At 40.8% G+C, this 16,671-nt stretch overlaps 1 protein-coding gene across 2 annotated transcripts in view; it reads right to left on the minus strand.

The window, feature by feature from the left end:
* Positions 1–3,409: 3,409 nt before the first annotated feature.
* The window catches only part of susd2 (sushi domain containing 2), a 25,698-nt gene continuing 12,436 nt past the window's right edge, over positions 3,410–16,671 (minus strand). For both annotated transcript variants that reach the window (XM_084358791.1, XM_084358790.1), the window contains 2 exons: positions 10,011–10,107; positions 3,410–4,180 (listed from right to left, as the gene is read on the minus strand). In XM_084358791.1, coding sequence (XP_084214917.1) covers positions 4,129–4,180; positions 10,011–10,107 — 149 coding nt within the window. In that variant the 3' untranslated portion in view covers positions 3,410–4,128. The remainder of the gene's footprint in view (positions 4,181–10,010; positions 10,108–16,671) is intronic.

The following is a 16,671-nucleotide window of genomic DNA, read 5'->3' on the forward strand; positions in this document are numbered from 1 at the left end:
ATAAATCTAGAGTCAAGGAATAACAGCTTTACATACTGAAACCTAAGGTATATGGGGATAAAGTCATCCTTCGACAGATTATATCTAGTGATTGAAGATTCTCCCTCAGACAGCCCTTTGTTGTTAATGTCTGCCAGCGACACGTCACAATAAATGAATGACTAAAAGAAATACATTTCAAGTTATGGAAAAGGAACCTAAATGCAAGAGATGCCAAATCCTAAAAGATCTGTTGGTGTTTGCCGACTCTACTGAGTAAATTAAAGACCACACAACAATAAAACATGTGGCTGTAAATGGGATCTGACTGAAGCAGATGATTGAAGCGTTGCAGTATGGGGTCAAATTTGGTAAAAAGAGATATGGAGACTAGCGAAGCAGGGTCACAGGAAATTTTCTGCAAGGAATGAACTTCTTCAAAGGGAAACAAACAAGCAGGACAGAGCACAACTTCATCTTGGCTCGCTGTAAAGAAAGTGCAATGATGCACATCTTTATTCATGAGAACGGTTGATCCGCGCATAAAGGATTTTGAAAATGGTTTGTATTCTTTTCAGTTGAGAAATCAGAGGGGAATGTTGTTTGAGGATTATCACCGCTAAAATGATTTCCTCAGGATGAGAATGAGCTTTGAAAATATTTCCCCTCTAGGCAAATAAGAGGCGAACGCTAACAATTCTTTATTTATTTTCTCTCCTGTCACTAGTCTTTTGTCAGTGCCCTCCGCTGCTTTGCATTTGAATCACTCCAAATCGGGAAATCGCTTCCACCCAGTTCTCGTGTTTATGAAAACACAAGTTTCCAAGAGTCTGCAATGAATTTATATTTGGTACAAGCTGCGTAGTGTATCTCACTCCCCTGGCAATGTGCCCCTCCACAAGCTTTCCATGGAGGTTTGTCCCCCTCGGTTTCCACAGCGCCGACTGATTGATTCGCTCTTTAATGGCTTCCTGTGTTGGGCATGGTCTAGGACGAACATCTGTAAGGGTGGATTGGGCATGCCGGGTCTGTTTTGCTCTGCTACGCTCATCTGTGGTGTAGTAAAGTGAGGTATCTGCCTTTTCTGTGGCCTGGGAGAATGACGTGCTCCAGTATAAAAAGAACTGACTCCAATGAAAAACGAGCCCTGGGTCCTAACGGCCGCTGAGTGGATTACATTGCCTCAGGGGATGAAGCTCAGCCTGTGATGTTGATAACTGAGAAGGTGGAACACTAGTAGCTGGCCCGAGAGTGATAAAGTTATACTGAGTGGTAATGTCAGGAGCAGTTTGTGTTTGAGTCCTCACTGAAAGTGAGGTTCAACTTTGGGTTGTACAGTGGACTTCAGCATGAGTCCTGCATGCTTAGTGTGCTAACACTCGCCCTCTTAAAAAAAAAAAAAAAAAAAGGATTGGTAACACTGCTTTAAGATCTGAGTCAATTAATAAACTAGAATGGCACTCAGTAGAGAACATACCTCCACCAAGGTCCAACAGTCCCATTGTGTTCAACAATCTAAATATGCCATATTTTTTTTAAGATCTATTATTCTGTTATTCCCCAAGAAATTGACAAAAATGTCAAAAAACACCTGATCTGGCAGTGTGAAAGTAAGTGAGAAAATAATCTGGATCCGCCTCTTGATCCGGATCCACGCCGAATGCTAGCAGGGTCTATTCTGCACCGAGACCCGTCCTCGATCCAAGTTTCGTGGAAATCTCTTCTATAGTTTTTGTGTAATCCTCTCACTGAAGCTACAAAGTGCAGAAACAAGAGACACCATTCACCCTATTACAAGACACTGTACCATCAACATGATTCTGAAGCTGTTATTTTATGGTTAAAAAGTTACATAGTGTTGCTTTACAATGTAAGATAAATACCTACTTTATTTTTTTTCTGTTTTCCTTTGTGTTGGCACAATGATTGCATATATATGAATGTATTTACGTGTGTATTTATGCAGTGTATTGATACAGTATGTGCAAGAGTTTTTGTAGGATTTTGACTTCAATTGGTTTCTACAATTGTCCCGTATTGGAAAAAGAGAATTAAGAAACAAAGTATAAGAAAACTAGAAGCAAAAAAAAAAGCAAAGCTTGTTTTTTATCTACCTTAGGATTAGCTGACTTTGCTAAAATCTTCTCCCCAACATTAAGTGTTCCCGTTGCCAGCGACAAACTCAAACACAAAACTCTGTGTTTGGGCAAACACCTTAATCCTGAAATCCATCTTTATTTCAACCTACGCCTTAAAATTAGGAGTTAACATCAGAAGGTGCTGCTCAGCCGTGAGGTATTAGGAGGTAAGGGACAAAGCACACCTGCAAAGCTGAAGTTGACATGAAACAAAAAAAACCACCCCCAAAACAAAAGCCTCATCCAAAAGCCACTTCAGAAGCCTTTCTTCATAATCCAGGGATGTAGAGCAGATCTGAGAAATGGGAAAAGTCCCACGTGAAAGCAACAGGCTTCCACAGAACGCATTAGCATTTAGTTGTGTTTGAAATAGATTGAACTAATTACGCCGGGTTGTTGGGATGATAAGCGAGCGTAAACATTCGAGGTTACAACTGGCCCCCATGGAGATAAAAACCCTCCACTTTCATCCATACGCAATTAATCAGCATCTGACTCTGCAAACAGACGCAGCAGCTTGCTCCATTGCCTCTCTTGTAAGCACTGACTGACACATGAAAGCGGGGAAATTTGCACTCAGTTAGGAGATTATACAGTGAGTGAGTCAAATCCGAGCCGATTCTGTGGAAAGACCTCAGACAGCGTTGCACAGGGAGGCTTACTTCTCCTTTGTGAGGGTATCAGAACCTGTTTCATTACCAGGTAGCACCACATGTGACGTGGGCTCATGTGTACTTATTTATGCTCGTAAAGGGCATGAATGTGTTATTATGTGAAAAACAATAGGGTCCCAAGAGTCCCCGAGGCGTGACGGAGCAGCAACAAGTCGGCGTGTGCAGGAGCCGGTAATGGATAGAGCACCGCACAACTGCTGGTTAGGAAACAGCAGAAAACTTCAAAGCCTTCTACGTCAAGCAGACCAGGTTATTTCAATTAGCTCCAACAAGAACCCTTCTTCTTCCACAGCTGGACCCCCACCTATCACTCCCAGGGATCAGCCGCACAGGACTCTGTCACTCTGTTTCCTTTTACCCCCAAGGACTTTGTTTTGGAAAAGGAGAAGCGAGACAGGTTCAAAGTAGAGGAGAAGACCGCTGGGTAACATGAGATGACAGTCTGTCCGGCATGTGGCTGTGCCAGACGATGTTTGCCTGCTGGCCTGAGGATGATTTTTATTATTATTATTCCTTAGCGCGCGCGCGCGCACACACACACACACACACACACACACACACACACACACACACACACACACACACAGAAGACATCACCAGATCAACAACCAGTTTTAAAAAAGATAAAATGTGATTTTTATTTAAAATTTTTACAGATACATCCAATCAACTAGTGCCTTCAATTACAGATTTTGTAACAGTGCAAAGAAAACTCAGAAACCAAGTGTTGATATAGTGCAAAAAGGTGAACGTCGTGTTACATTTGTGGATTCTTCTGGCTCAGTCACTCAGCAAAACCCTTCGTTTGACTGAAGGCTGGGAGCCCACACAAAGGCTGCATATGAGTTCAAAGTCTTTCAACCAAAAAATGATCAGGTTCGCTTCACATTTGACATGAGCATGAACACATCTGGTCCTATTTTAAACTGAACAGGAGAAGGGAGTGTTGACTGTAACGATGATATCTCTGTGTAGTATTTATACAATTTTCTCTCTGGCGAAGATCGGACGTCCAGTCAAGCAAAACGGGAATATAAAAACAATCATGGCATTTTTCCTTAACTTCAATACCCTCAATCCTCACCCCATGCACCATTTACCAGGACCTGGAGGTTCTCCAAACTAAACAAGAGGAAAAACATGAGGCCAAACAACACGCTGAAAGCCTGACTTGCGTCTGAGGTTTTTCTGATAAGGTCAACAGGTCAAGAGAAGACCATCATCACACAACTATGAGATTTCCAAACGCTCAGCTCTAAACACATTTGTTGACATAGGCCACATAGTTTTCAGTTTCGGAGTGGTGTGATCCATAATCCAACAGGACTTTGGTTGGTTTAGCAAGTTTGTTCTTGGGTGACCGTCTGGTCCAGTTTCTCTTTTTTCTCTCTGAAAATACAAATGAAACAAGAGTCACTGAGACGACTTTAGAAGTTAAGCATTAACATGGAAAAGCAACCAATTAATAACAATAACATACATTTGTTTTTACACCAACTCTCAAATGAAATAGACATGAAATATAATCTACAGTATTCGGTTACATGGACACGATATTTTCATTGTTTTCACGACTCTCAGCAGGACTATCTTTTGTGCCAGCACGACATGTCTTTAACTAAAAATAAAGTCAACATTTATGGACTGTGCTGAAGTCCAGGACTTTCACACCAGAATCCTGGGTTTGTATCCCATTTGTGGTTAGGTTTAGGCCACAAAAGCACTTTGGTTGAGGATAGGAAAATATATTTTCAGTTAGTGAAACGGTCATGACTCAGACTCACGTTGGTTAGGGAAAGATCGTGATTTTAATTACATCAAAAATCTGTGAAATACTGATGCAATTTAATCTTTAGGATTCGTGTACATGGACATGAATTTTACATTTCAAATCAAATCAAATGTCAAGAGAAAGAAAATAGACAATATGTGCATATGTACTGTACATGAATCTTATAGATTAAATTTTGTTGTTACTTCACAAACTGCTATGATATTGTCCTCATTTTGAAGATGCTCATCCTCACCTTGCGAAGTTATTTGGGGGAAATAAACATCCAGACCCTGCTGCTCCATGGGAGTTGAACAAGTGAAGTAATGGGGAGCACTTGTTTAATCAAAACTGACCGCAGGAAAATTGTCTGGTGACCTTGCATCAGGGCAGGGATCGTTTTCTGCTCGGTTCTTAATAACAGCGCTTTATTGCTCTTATTAATAGTGTTTTATTAACAGTGCATATAAAACTTAGTCACTCATTAGGGACACTTGCAAAACAGGGACATAAATGTTGAAGGGCAAATGTAAGCCATCCCGTGGTATCTGAACTAGTAACTTTTTAGTTGTTTTCTGAAATTAATAACCATTACTTTAACAGTCTGATACAGATACAGTCTGTATCTCATTAAAAATGTCTTGCTGTATCTGTGCAGTGTGTACATTAAACGAGTTCTCGGTTGTTTTAATTGTTTCTCTCCTCTGAATGGGGTTGAAGTGAAGTTCCTTGTTTGTGAACAGTACTATCCCTCCGCTGTAGCTCAGCAGGAAGCTTCAGCCAAACTTTAAAAGACATTTTTACACAGAAAAACGACTGTGTAAATTATACTTCAGTCTTGTGTCAAGGCAGACTTGAAAAAAGGCAAAATCATCCTTTAATCCCCATTTATTTCTCAAAGGGAGGTGGGGTGATTTAAATATTACTGTGCTGGTCACTGATTTTAATCCTGTCCGGAGTCCTATAATTACCAACCTACTGTTCATCTGCAAACACACCTCTCCTAAATGATCTAAAACCAGCCCAGAGAGACACTTTGTATTCTTTTGTTTATTGCAGATCAGTCCAATTTTCACTCTAAAAGCAGCCTAATCAACATCCAAATTACAGTTAAAGCATTACTGGTACTTGCAATCACTTCCAAATAGGGCTTTTGCCTGCGGATCATTCCTTATCAGCTCAACTACCATTTAGAACGTTTCCCAGTTCCTGTCATGGACTTGAATTTACTTGAAAAAGAAAGCTTTATTGTTTTTAATTTGATTACTGTTGTCATTATGCAACATCCAGTTAAATGAATACATGTTGCCAAGTGTCCTTTTGGTTTCTTGGATGTTCAGGAACAATTTCAACTCAATCCAGTGAAAAATAGGCAATTGGTGTGACGAACTCACAAACAAAAATGAGAAAAATGATTACATTACATTTAAAAAGGATTTGGATTGCAGCTATAGGATTTTGCAAGGTCCCATAAATGTAATATAAGTTTTGACACATTTTTTTCATGAATTCAATGACATGGACTGGGTGAGTTGACATAGAATGGCACCTTCAATAACTGAAGAGAAAATGCAAAGTGAACATCTAAAAACACTGAGCTTTAATGCTAAAAAGGGAGATCACAAACAATGAGTCGAGTTTTTGGCAAAAGGACTTCCCAATCTCAGCACTTATACTTCAATACTTATTGACTGATGATGATATTTTTCTAATTCTGAATTGTCCTATCAGATTTCTTTTCGGATACACAAGTGAGAGACGTTACTAGAGTTTCCTGACATTCGATGTTGAGACAGTTTACCCCACTTTGCTAAAACTGCTCCCTCTCCCACTCCTTCCATCCATTTTGAACCCCTTGCCAGGTTCAGACAAAGCCCCGCTCTACCTTTTTTGATGTCATATAGCAGAAGTGGAGTAGACATGATGGTAAGCACACACATACACACACACACACACACACACACACACACACACACACACACACACACACACACACACACAAACTGACTCACATCTTATGGTGTAATGACTTTCTTACTCCTGTGGTGAGCTGCCAGCAGACCTGTTGAAACCTGCTGAGTAACCCTAGATGTGGAAAGTACCCATGCAAGTCTGAGTCTGAGACACAGGGAACTGAGGCGCAGGAGGCCTTCACTATCTACCTGTCACACACACATACACACACACAGTGTTGTGTAGTATCACTGCTTCTTTCCGCCAGACATGCATCCCAGACATGATATGAAATACAGTAAGACCCCCGCTACTTCCATCCTGCCATGCTTCTGATGTTGAGATGAATCAATGTGTCCGCACTTGTTGGTAGGGGAGTGTGTATGCGTGTATATATGCATGTCAGTGTGGCCACTAACACTCAAGGAATGTATAAGATTTCTCTTGACACTTTTAGGCTACTGTGTGCGCAGTATGTGTCGCGACTGTGTGTGTGTGTGTGTGTGTGTGTCCTACATTAACATCTGTACCAGCATATCGTGTGTGTGTGTGTGTGAGATCACCTCCCGCAAATCTGCAGACCTTTTGACACCCTTCATCTCTTTTTACACCTGGCCTCACTTGATCAAGGCTTTAAGAGAGGGCAGGTGTGCTCGCTCCTTGCCCTCACAACATAGCAGTTTCATGGCCCACCTGCCCTAAGTGCTGCTGGGAGTGGGAGGTGGCTTTTGACTCCTGACATCCATCTTTTTTCTTCCCCTGCTGGAGTTATGGTGGGGGAAAGCCCGAATGAAGTCTATGAGCCCATAAAACAAGCCTTTAATTTGCGTCTATACGCCCAGGAGCTAGCGCTGCTGTTAGCCTCTCGTTTTTCTGGACTGCAGTCATAAGTATGATCCCACAGGGTATATGGGTTTATTTGGTTTGATCAGATCAGAAAGAAAATTTATGAGTAACAGTGAGGAGGCTGGGACATGTTGGATATCAAACAGGCAGGTGGGATTCATTGCCTTTGTGTTATGTGGCTTTGTTGGCGAGGCAAAAAGGTTTTGTCTATTGGGAGGAAATGGGAGGGGAAGAAGACCTCTAGCTATGTACCGATTTTCAAAAGATAAGTGCCTCCTGTTTCCAACATATAATCTATCTATTCAAAGACAGAAGAAAATATATATGGGCGGCTGTATTGGCTGGAGGCCTACCAATCAAAAACAAGCCAGTATTGGTGTCATAAGTCAGTGTTTGACCAGTGGAGATGCTTTCTTGAGAGAGGGAGCTAGCCAGAGGTTTTCAGTTTGTTTCTAAGATCAGTTTTAATTTCATTTTAGTGCTATAATGCCTAAGATATTCATAAATTCAAACCCCATTTTTATAAATATATATTGCATATGGCATTTTTTTTGTAAAAGCCATTTATCGCATTTACCTTCTGTAATAACATAAGTCTGTATTGTAGCTTTCCTTGTTAGTGGCAAAGTCTGCATTCCTGCAGTATTTATATTTCCTTCACACACACACTCACATATAAGGAATTCACAAGTAACACTCTGTACATATATAATAATTGTAATTATTTGTCTCTCTACTGAAATCAATTTATTGAAGTGGTTATTTATTTCATTTGGTGTTTTTTTATTGTAGTTTCTTTCTTTAGTCCTGATTAGTTGAGCCTTGAGTAGTTTTATCATGTTTTACCATGTTTGTTTATTGTCGTGTTGTTTATAAAGTGTGTGTAAAGAAGGATGCTTATCTTCTGCTACTGCAACCAAATCTACCAATGGGTACAAATAAAGCAACCTGAACCTCATCCTGAACAGTTTTGCTAACACAAAATGCCTCTAGTTTGGAGATATTTCATTCTTGAACTACAGAAAACCAAGACAGAAACTTGTAGTGTGTGTAAAGCCAACATTTTGAGGGGGGGGGGGGGAGTTGTATGTGTATTGGCAGATACTCAAACTTGGGTATTGGGATTTCTATTGGAACTGAAAATCTGTGCATCTTTAAAACGTAATGTATGCCCTAATTGTTTTCTTTTAAAAAAATGCATTTTTGCAAAACAACACAACCGTCATCTTCAACAAGAAGGACCAGCCACGACGAGTTCTTAGAGCTGCATGAAATCAGATCACAGTGGCACGTGGCATGATGGCAACAGAGCGATTATTGACTGTCTTCTCTGTGAAAACAACGAAAGTTTGTTTGGCTGTGCTGTCAACAGATACACCAGTTGCTCCTCTGTTGTTCTCCCAACAAAGTAGCTGCTCAAGGAGAGATTGCTTCCTCCATGACTCTGGGGTTTGTAGTATTACACCACATCAGATGCCAAATCAACCCGAACTGAAATGTTAAGGATTATAACTTTAATCCTACAATGAGATGCAGTGAAATAGTAAAATATTATCAGTTTTGTGAGGCTATAATATCACCTGAAACACTGGCTGTGTCCAAATTCAGGGGCTGCAGCCTTCAGTGGCCTAGCCTTCGCGGTCCACGAGGGCCGGGTCCTTCGGACCGGTCTTTGATAGCCTCGTCCACCGTTGTTAAATGGGACGGTCTAGCCTTCGGAGTATTTCCTGGTTGCCTCACCAAGAGATGCATTAAAGTCTGTTTTGGTTCAAATCTATCAAACGTGTACATTTATTTGTGTGTGTATAAAAATTAACAATAAAATGTGTCATATCTAAATTGAATCATTAACATTACAAAATAAACATTAACCCATTAGTGAATAACAACTATATTTACCATAGCATCACCAGCGTCACGTATTTTAACTGAAAGTTGAAATTTGGAGGTTTTGAAGTTTAACATATCTGGCGTTGGATGTTTACATGACTAAAAACAGAGTATAAACCCATTACTTAAATTTAAATGCCATGTCTGCGCCACTTGATGTCGCCATTTTCTCTTGCTTCCTCCTCTGTTTCGGGACTGAACAGCGGTGCGCAAAGGATCTTGGGATATAGCGGGCCGCGAAGGATAGTAGCGATGCGTCCTCCAAACAGAGGGAAGGCCAGGCTGCATTTGTGGGCTGCATTTGAAGCAGCCCTCGAATTTGGACAGCCTTCGCGCAGCATTGTGACGTAATTGGCCTTCAAATGCGCACTTCGTGGGCTGCAGCCCCTGAATTTGGACACAGCCAGTATCACAAGTATGATACCACCAATCTGTTGGGGGACATGGCTAGTTGGACACCTACATCAAAGCCTCAGCTTCACAAGAACATGAAAAACAATTCAGCCTAAAAGAGCTTGTGGGGTATGTAAAACAATATTAAATCGTAGGTGGTAAAATTATATTTACAGTGTTGGATGGTTAATAAAAACTAACTATAAATCTGCAGCAGCAATTAAGTGTAAAAGACAACGTAAACTGCTGCAAACAGTGATTTAGTGTTTGCTTTTTTTATATTTCTTGTTTGCTATATCACATGTTGTTGCACCAGTGGAATAGAGGAATTGATTTTTCCTTGAGGTGAATCATGTGTGAACCCACCTTTCTTGTTTCCTGTTGTGCAGATTGATCATTACAACCATTGTGACCAGTGCTGAGAGGGAACCAGCAGCGCCAAGCACAAACCCCACGATGTCATCTGTGAAAATCGTACCAACACAGAATTAGTCACTGCTATCAGCCATCGATTCCCCTTAATAATCCATCCATCCATCCGCAGCTTTTAATGTTTGGATCAATACAAAGCCATAAGGCAAACGGGGAAGCATTGATGTTAGAAGAAAAAGCAGGAGGAAAGAAACTTGAGAGGAAAGATCAATCAACAGTCACAGTTATTTTGAGTAAGACATCAATTGCTCAGTAGCCAACAGTAGAGGGCCATGGTTGAAGCTCCTGGGTAAGGATGGGTGTAACAGTTTGAGCATGTATAGCTGGGTGTGGTTGATAAGCATGTTCAAACTGTTTTATCTGGGTAAATAAAGGATTATGGAACAAAAAACTTGCTAGACAACTGTTATTTCTCATACCAATTAAGCTGGATTTATTATTAAAGGTTCAGTGTGTAGGATTTAGTGACATCTAGCAGTAAGGCTGCAGATAACAACCACTTAAACACCCTATGTCTCTTTAAGTTGCTGTACAACTCAAGCTGAAACTTGCTAGGGCCAAGCCAGTTTCCCGTCCGTCGTGTTAAGTGACCAATAACCACATATAATCTGTTACAGCACTCTTTTTTTATCCTCACCCATTTGTTACATAGTGAGCCAACTTTAACCATTACATTTTTACCAGCATTGGATGATGAACAAAATGCTACATACACCTTTACAGTATGTAAATTTATGTAAACTATTTGAAACGCTGACCAAATCTGAGATGTGTGAAGCGATCAAGAGGTCAGGAACCAGGCTAGAGCCAAGGTAGCTCTCCCTTTAATATATCTGGCTTTATGATTGAACTGGATTTCCATATGATTTCTGCTACAATGTGTTCAGTACGTTCATTGGTCAGATATTTATTTTGCTTATTTGGCAAAAACATTACATTCCTGGGCATTTATTTCATCCATAATTCATTTTTCCAGATAATGTTCTGCAACAGTATATCCATATCGCTATAAATAAAGTAAAATGTAACGTGACTATAATCCACATCACTCAATTCTACATTAAATAACCATAACATTTCCTGTTCAGTGCAACTGTGATTGGCCTATGAGTCTATTTTACATAAATATAGAGAAAAATGTTCTGAGAGTAGATTTTAGATGCAGGTCAAGCTCGGCCATCCAACAAAAGCCCATTGTGTTCTGCCAGTATATCAGCAAATGTCTGAATCAGTATTTATGATTACCAAGGTGATCAAACAAACAAAAAAGATAAATTGGCTCCAAACACAGATCATCAGCACAAAAGTGGATGGACTGACACAGCTTCCATTTTCCAAATTTTCCCAGCAGTTGGCTTCACATTGTTTGCACTCGCTTAGGTAATATTGTGATCAAATTTGAACAACTGAAACTTTTCTCGGGGCCTTGGCAAGTTCAGTGAACCATTTTCCAATCTATTTGACTATTCATACAGTATACTGAGCCAGGAGTTATTTCTTTTTAAGGCTGACAAGCATACCGACGTTCCCGAGGAAGATAATCATCAAAGTTTCATCGTCCTCTTACGCATGAATACACAAACATATGTCAAGTATGGTAGGTGTTTGTCAGGTAGGCACTGCAGGTGCTGCTCCTTTTAAATGTCATCAGTCTCGGAACATCAAAAACAAACACACACATGCATGAAGAAGCACAGTGAAATACACACCCACATGTACAAATATTCCCTGAAGTTTCTAAACCAATCAGTTTCGCTACACACAGCCAGGCTTTGGATGAAGGAGCACTGGCGTCAAACCGCTGCATACCGACGCCTTCGGCATCAGTGCGACAAGCTGCCCAGAATATAATTGTACTGGGAGTGTGCGGAGGACTGGCAGTCAATCAGTGTTAACATTCACCTTTTCTGTTTTTTGCGGGCAAAACCCCAAAGCCATCTCATTATTCCACTGAACCCCCTCTGCATTGATCAAATAGTAACTCTTTGGGGAGCGACAGGGGACTAACACATGACGGACATCATGGGGTTGGACTGAACAAGTTGAAAGTGATAGAAAAGAGTAAAAGGTGTTTTGTATACATCTCAAAGATGGCCGTGTATATCAGCTGTCTGTATCATCTGCAGAGAGATAAAATTGGTTATTTTCTACGCACATTTCCTACAATTTGCACTTAAGAACTTGGAGTATTAAAATAGCTGAGCTCATCATCGTTCAGTCTCTTTTCCAGTGTTTATCTCCAAAAGAAATTGCAAACAGATGATACCAATCAGAAATCCAAGTCTGTTTTCATAACCCCACCACGACCATACACCCCTGAGCTACACTCTTATCAAACAAAGCATTTCTTAAGATAGAGATGAGATTCTTTCTGACAGAGCTGATATCATCTTAAAATAATTCTGTTGATTTTGTTCGCCCTGGTAGGAGCGTGTGTCTCTGTACCAAGCAATCGTCTTCATCTGATGCATGTATCTCACCCTGTCTGACTTCATGTGATGGGTGAAAGTATTCTTGGAATTTGGACCATGTGTCAAACCAGCGAACTTCAGACATCAAATGTTCCATGTACAAACTTAACAGGACTCGGTTGCGTAAACACACTCAAAAAACACAAAACACAAAGCCAGGTAGTAGCCAACGAAAACATTTCTCGTCTCCAAACCTGCTTTTAGATTCCATCCATTGTCAGAGACTCACGCCCAGACACTTCTGGAGGAGTTTATGAACATAAAGTCTACACAGCAGCAGCAGTAGCAGCAGCAGCAGCTTCCTTTATCTGGAAGATAAATGTGTCGAAAGAAATTAGACTCAGCTTCAACAGCTATCCTTTATGTGGTCTGGACCCTGAGGCCAGGTATGTGTGTGTGTGTGTGTTTGTGTGTGTATCTGTAAAAACAGTTTATGTCATCATCAAACGAGTCATAAAGTATGTTTTTAATTACATGTTCTGTCATTTGATTTTCCAGTTCCATCCCTCATGAACAGGAGTCTAGTCAATTAAAGGTGCAGTGTGCAGGCCTTTTAGGAAATCAATGCTCAGTATCAGTGGTTCCCAACATTTTTCAGATTTGCTCCCCACCTCTGATGTTCCAAATTTTGAATTGCTTTTGATTTTAAACTAGATGTTACTTGAAACTAATGGTTATAAAAAAGTGGATATATTTCATACAAGACACAAGATACAAGCATCCTGGAATCGTCGGTGTTTAGGCCTTGGCGCAATCATATTTTTGTCATACTCTTGTTCTCGAGTGCCCCTCAGAACAGAGTTACAGGGGGTAGTGGTTGAAATCTCCCTCTATGAAATGGGACAACCCTTCAAGACCCTCATACATCATCAGTTGACGTTGATGGTGTTTCTATAAATAGACGTGAGACATTTCCAATATCTTGTCTTCTGTGGTGATATTGTTTCTCTTACTCTGGTAATCCTGGTATTATCACAAAGCCACTTGCCATTTATCTGAAGGAGATATAAAAGCATGGACAACTCGTTCCCAGCTTCATGCTATCAACCAAGTCATCAAATAAAAAAGCACACAGCTTCATTAGCTGGACACTAGCTGTGCCTTACAGGATAACATTAGCAATCTGTGCTCCCACCCTGCCAGTCTGCATTAATATTAGAGGAGCAATACCCAGTTAAAACTCGGCCGTCGTATGGCATCAAAGGGAGGAAATGCAACACTGAAATAAATCAAAAATTACAGGGCTGTCGTGCAGAAATCAGCACTAACAATGTTACGTTAGCTAGCTAGCTACAGCGACATAAGCAAACTGGTCGCAAAACAACAGAGAGTTCTCATCACCCTCAACTTTCAACAACTCGACTTAACTTTGAGACGCGCAAGCAAGCACTTCTATGTCATCAGAGTGAGAGGCAACTCATAATGACAGAAAGAATAGGAAATGAGGAAAGCGACAGGAAGTGGTCATTAAAGCACAACAGAGAGGTGAGAAACCCTGTTTAGTGGACCTTCCCCTGCAGAGACCTTTGTACATTGACAGAAATGGCCCACAGTGATGTGTGAGCAACGTGACCGGTCTAAAAGTCTTGAGCAGCTCTTGTTTGGCATTTCAACAACTGCTTCTTAAACACAACGTGCATTTACCAACCACTTGTGTCTCTCTCCTGGCTCTCCACTGCTCTATCTCCGAGGAATCCAATAAGAGAACCACTGAAAGTAAATTGAGTGAGGCTTTGTCTTGCAACCCACGTCACCTTTTCCTGTGAAAATCGCTCTATCCCTCTCCGGCAGCTGTCACCTTTCCTTTAATCACTTTCCTCTCCTCTGCACAAGGAACTCTATTAATATTACTATAGCATCAAGGTGGGGAGATCCGGCTATTGGTATGCATCTGATACTCAACCAGGGCTATTGTTTTGCAGAAGACCGTGACAAGGCGCAGCCAAGCTAGCAAACTCCATCACCTTCTAGTTCTCAAGTTTCCTTTGGACCTGTTTGTAGATCAAAAACACTCCAAGCTCTTTCTATCCAAACCCCTCCTCTCCAACACTCCCGTCATAGTAACATTGATCATCACAATACAGCACACCCCTGTCTAAAGTCTAAAGTGGGAAAAAAAAACACAAATTAACAAGTACTGCAGCAGGTTATAATCCATCTCAAAGAGGTGGGGATTAAAGTGATGGGAGATATTCAAACAGAGATCCACTTTTGATGGAAGTGACTTACAGTCATCTTTCCTGACAGAGGCCAATTCAACAGTAGTTCATTTAAGTGACTCAGAGAAGAAGTCAAACTTGATGCGGTGGCTTTTGTTGTTCAGCGGCACGCCGTTTTCATCGACTACAGTCCTCTGATTGTTCAGCCTACACATCATTCTGCAATGATTCATATAAGTGGAGGAGGCGAGATCCGTCAGGGCGTCTCCTGCTCGGTCTGTATTTAGTGTTGTTTACATGGCTAGAGGTCACATTTGAATGGCGTAGGTAACAGCTCATGCAACACCTGCCACTGAGCACCCCAGGTCATGTTGACAGTTGTTAGCTCTGATTTTTGTAATGAGAATGTTGGAGCAAGTGTGATCATTGTCACATAGCTAGAAAGGCCCAGCTTTGTGTGTGTGTGTGTGTGTGTGTGTGTGTGTGTGTGTGTGTGTGTATGTATGTGTGTTGTCAACATGTATGTGTGCAGGTGAAGCTCTACCTCAAGCTGTAAGATCATGTTTATCTACACATGCATGTGAATGTGTGTGTATGTGTCAGTGAGACTATATTTATCTCCAGACACACCCAGAATCAGAATCAGGTAATTGCCAAGTGGATTTTTACATAGAAGGAATTGTATTGTATGTTATTTTCCTGCATAACAATAAAAATAAAGAAGAGGAAAAGCAAAAACTGCAAAAGTCATGAAACATACATAGAAAATAGAAATAAAAATCTAAAATAAATCAAAAATATCTATTTTTTTGTGAAGAAGAAGCTCAGCAGTTTTGTGCAAGAATACGCAAAATATTGACCAACATATGTGCAAAAGTTGACAGTATGACGTATAAAGGTAATTTGCTATGTACAGAGACAATAATGCCCAAGATGTACGGAAATGTCTCCACACCTTTACCCCACTGCCTTCATGGCGGAGGTGCAGAGAACTGCGGTGCAGAAGGGCTCGCTTTGGGAACAGCCTGATCCTGAATAACAGGCCTGGATGAACTGACCCAAGTGTGGTTTATAATTGCTGTTTGGTTGCCTTGTGTTTTTACGGTGTGTTTTATATATGCATACTGTCTGTTGTATGTACTGTCTGTCTGACATTCGGTGCTGTGAAAACAGAATTTCCCCTTAGGATAATAAAGTCTAAGTCTAAGTCACCTCACATGTCGGACCTCTACGTTATGTAACGTGTAGTGTCTAATGGGGGAAAGGTAAGAGTCAGGGGGGTCCTGGAACTTGACAAAGCCAGCTGTAGTTGTGAAGAAACTGTTTTTGCGACACTTGCACACTGACTAGGAGAGATACTTTCTCAACTTTATGTCTGATTAGTCGCTGCAGTAATGCCATAGAAAAAAGATCAGCAGGTAGGGCTTTTTGTTTGAAATTAGGAGGCGTATGGTAGTATGTTTACAAATAAAGCGTAATAAGAAACACTTGTTAACTGCTCTGCACTGGATAACCAAGTTATGAAACTTATATGTTTGCCTAATGAAGGAGTCCAGCTGTGACCCAGCCGTTTGTTACATGAGCCTCCAAATCTGACATATGAAGTCTATTCATCCCCGATTACTATCAAGAGGAAGTCTCTGTTTGCAGCTCTAACAAGGAAAGGATGGAGGACTGGGGTGAAGCCACGAAGGGATGAAGTGGAGGTGGATCACAAGCCAAGTTGCTTTGTGTTCCTGCTTCTTCTCATTTCACTTAGCTGATAGATCGATGAAGCCAAAACCTTTGAAATTCTTTAAACATTAGCTTTTATTCTTATCCAACCTTGCTATCACGGCAGTACAGATTAATAATTGCTGTGTTGTCAACAGTTATTTTTCAAAGTTTTCTGAAACCCAGCCTGCTTCTACTACACGTTAGCACAAAGGAAGGCATTAACCTGCTCTGTCACTAGGCATTTAGTGG

The sequence above is a fragment of the Pagrus pagrus genome (genome assembly GCF_965226575.1).
Source record: "Pagrus pagrus genome assembly, chromosome: 8".
Taxonomy (NCBI): domain Eukaryota; kingdom Metazoa; phylum Chordata; class Actinopteri; order Spariformes; family Sparidae; genus Pagrus; species Pagrus pagrus.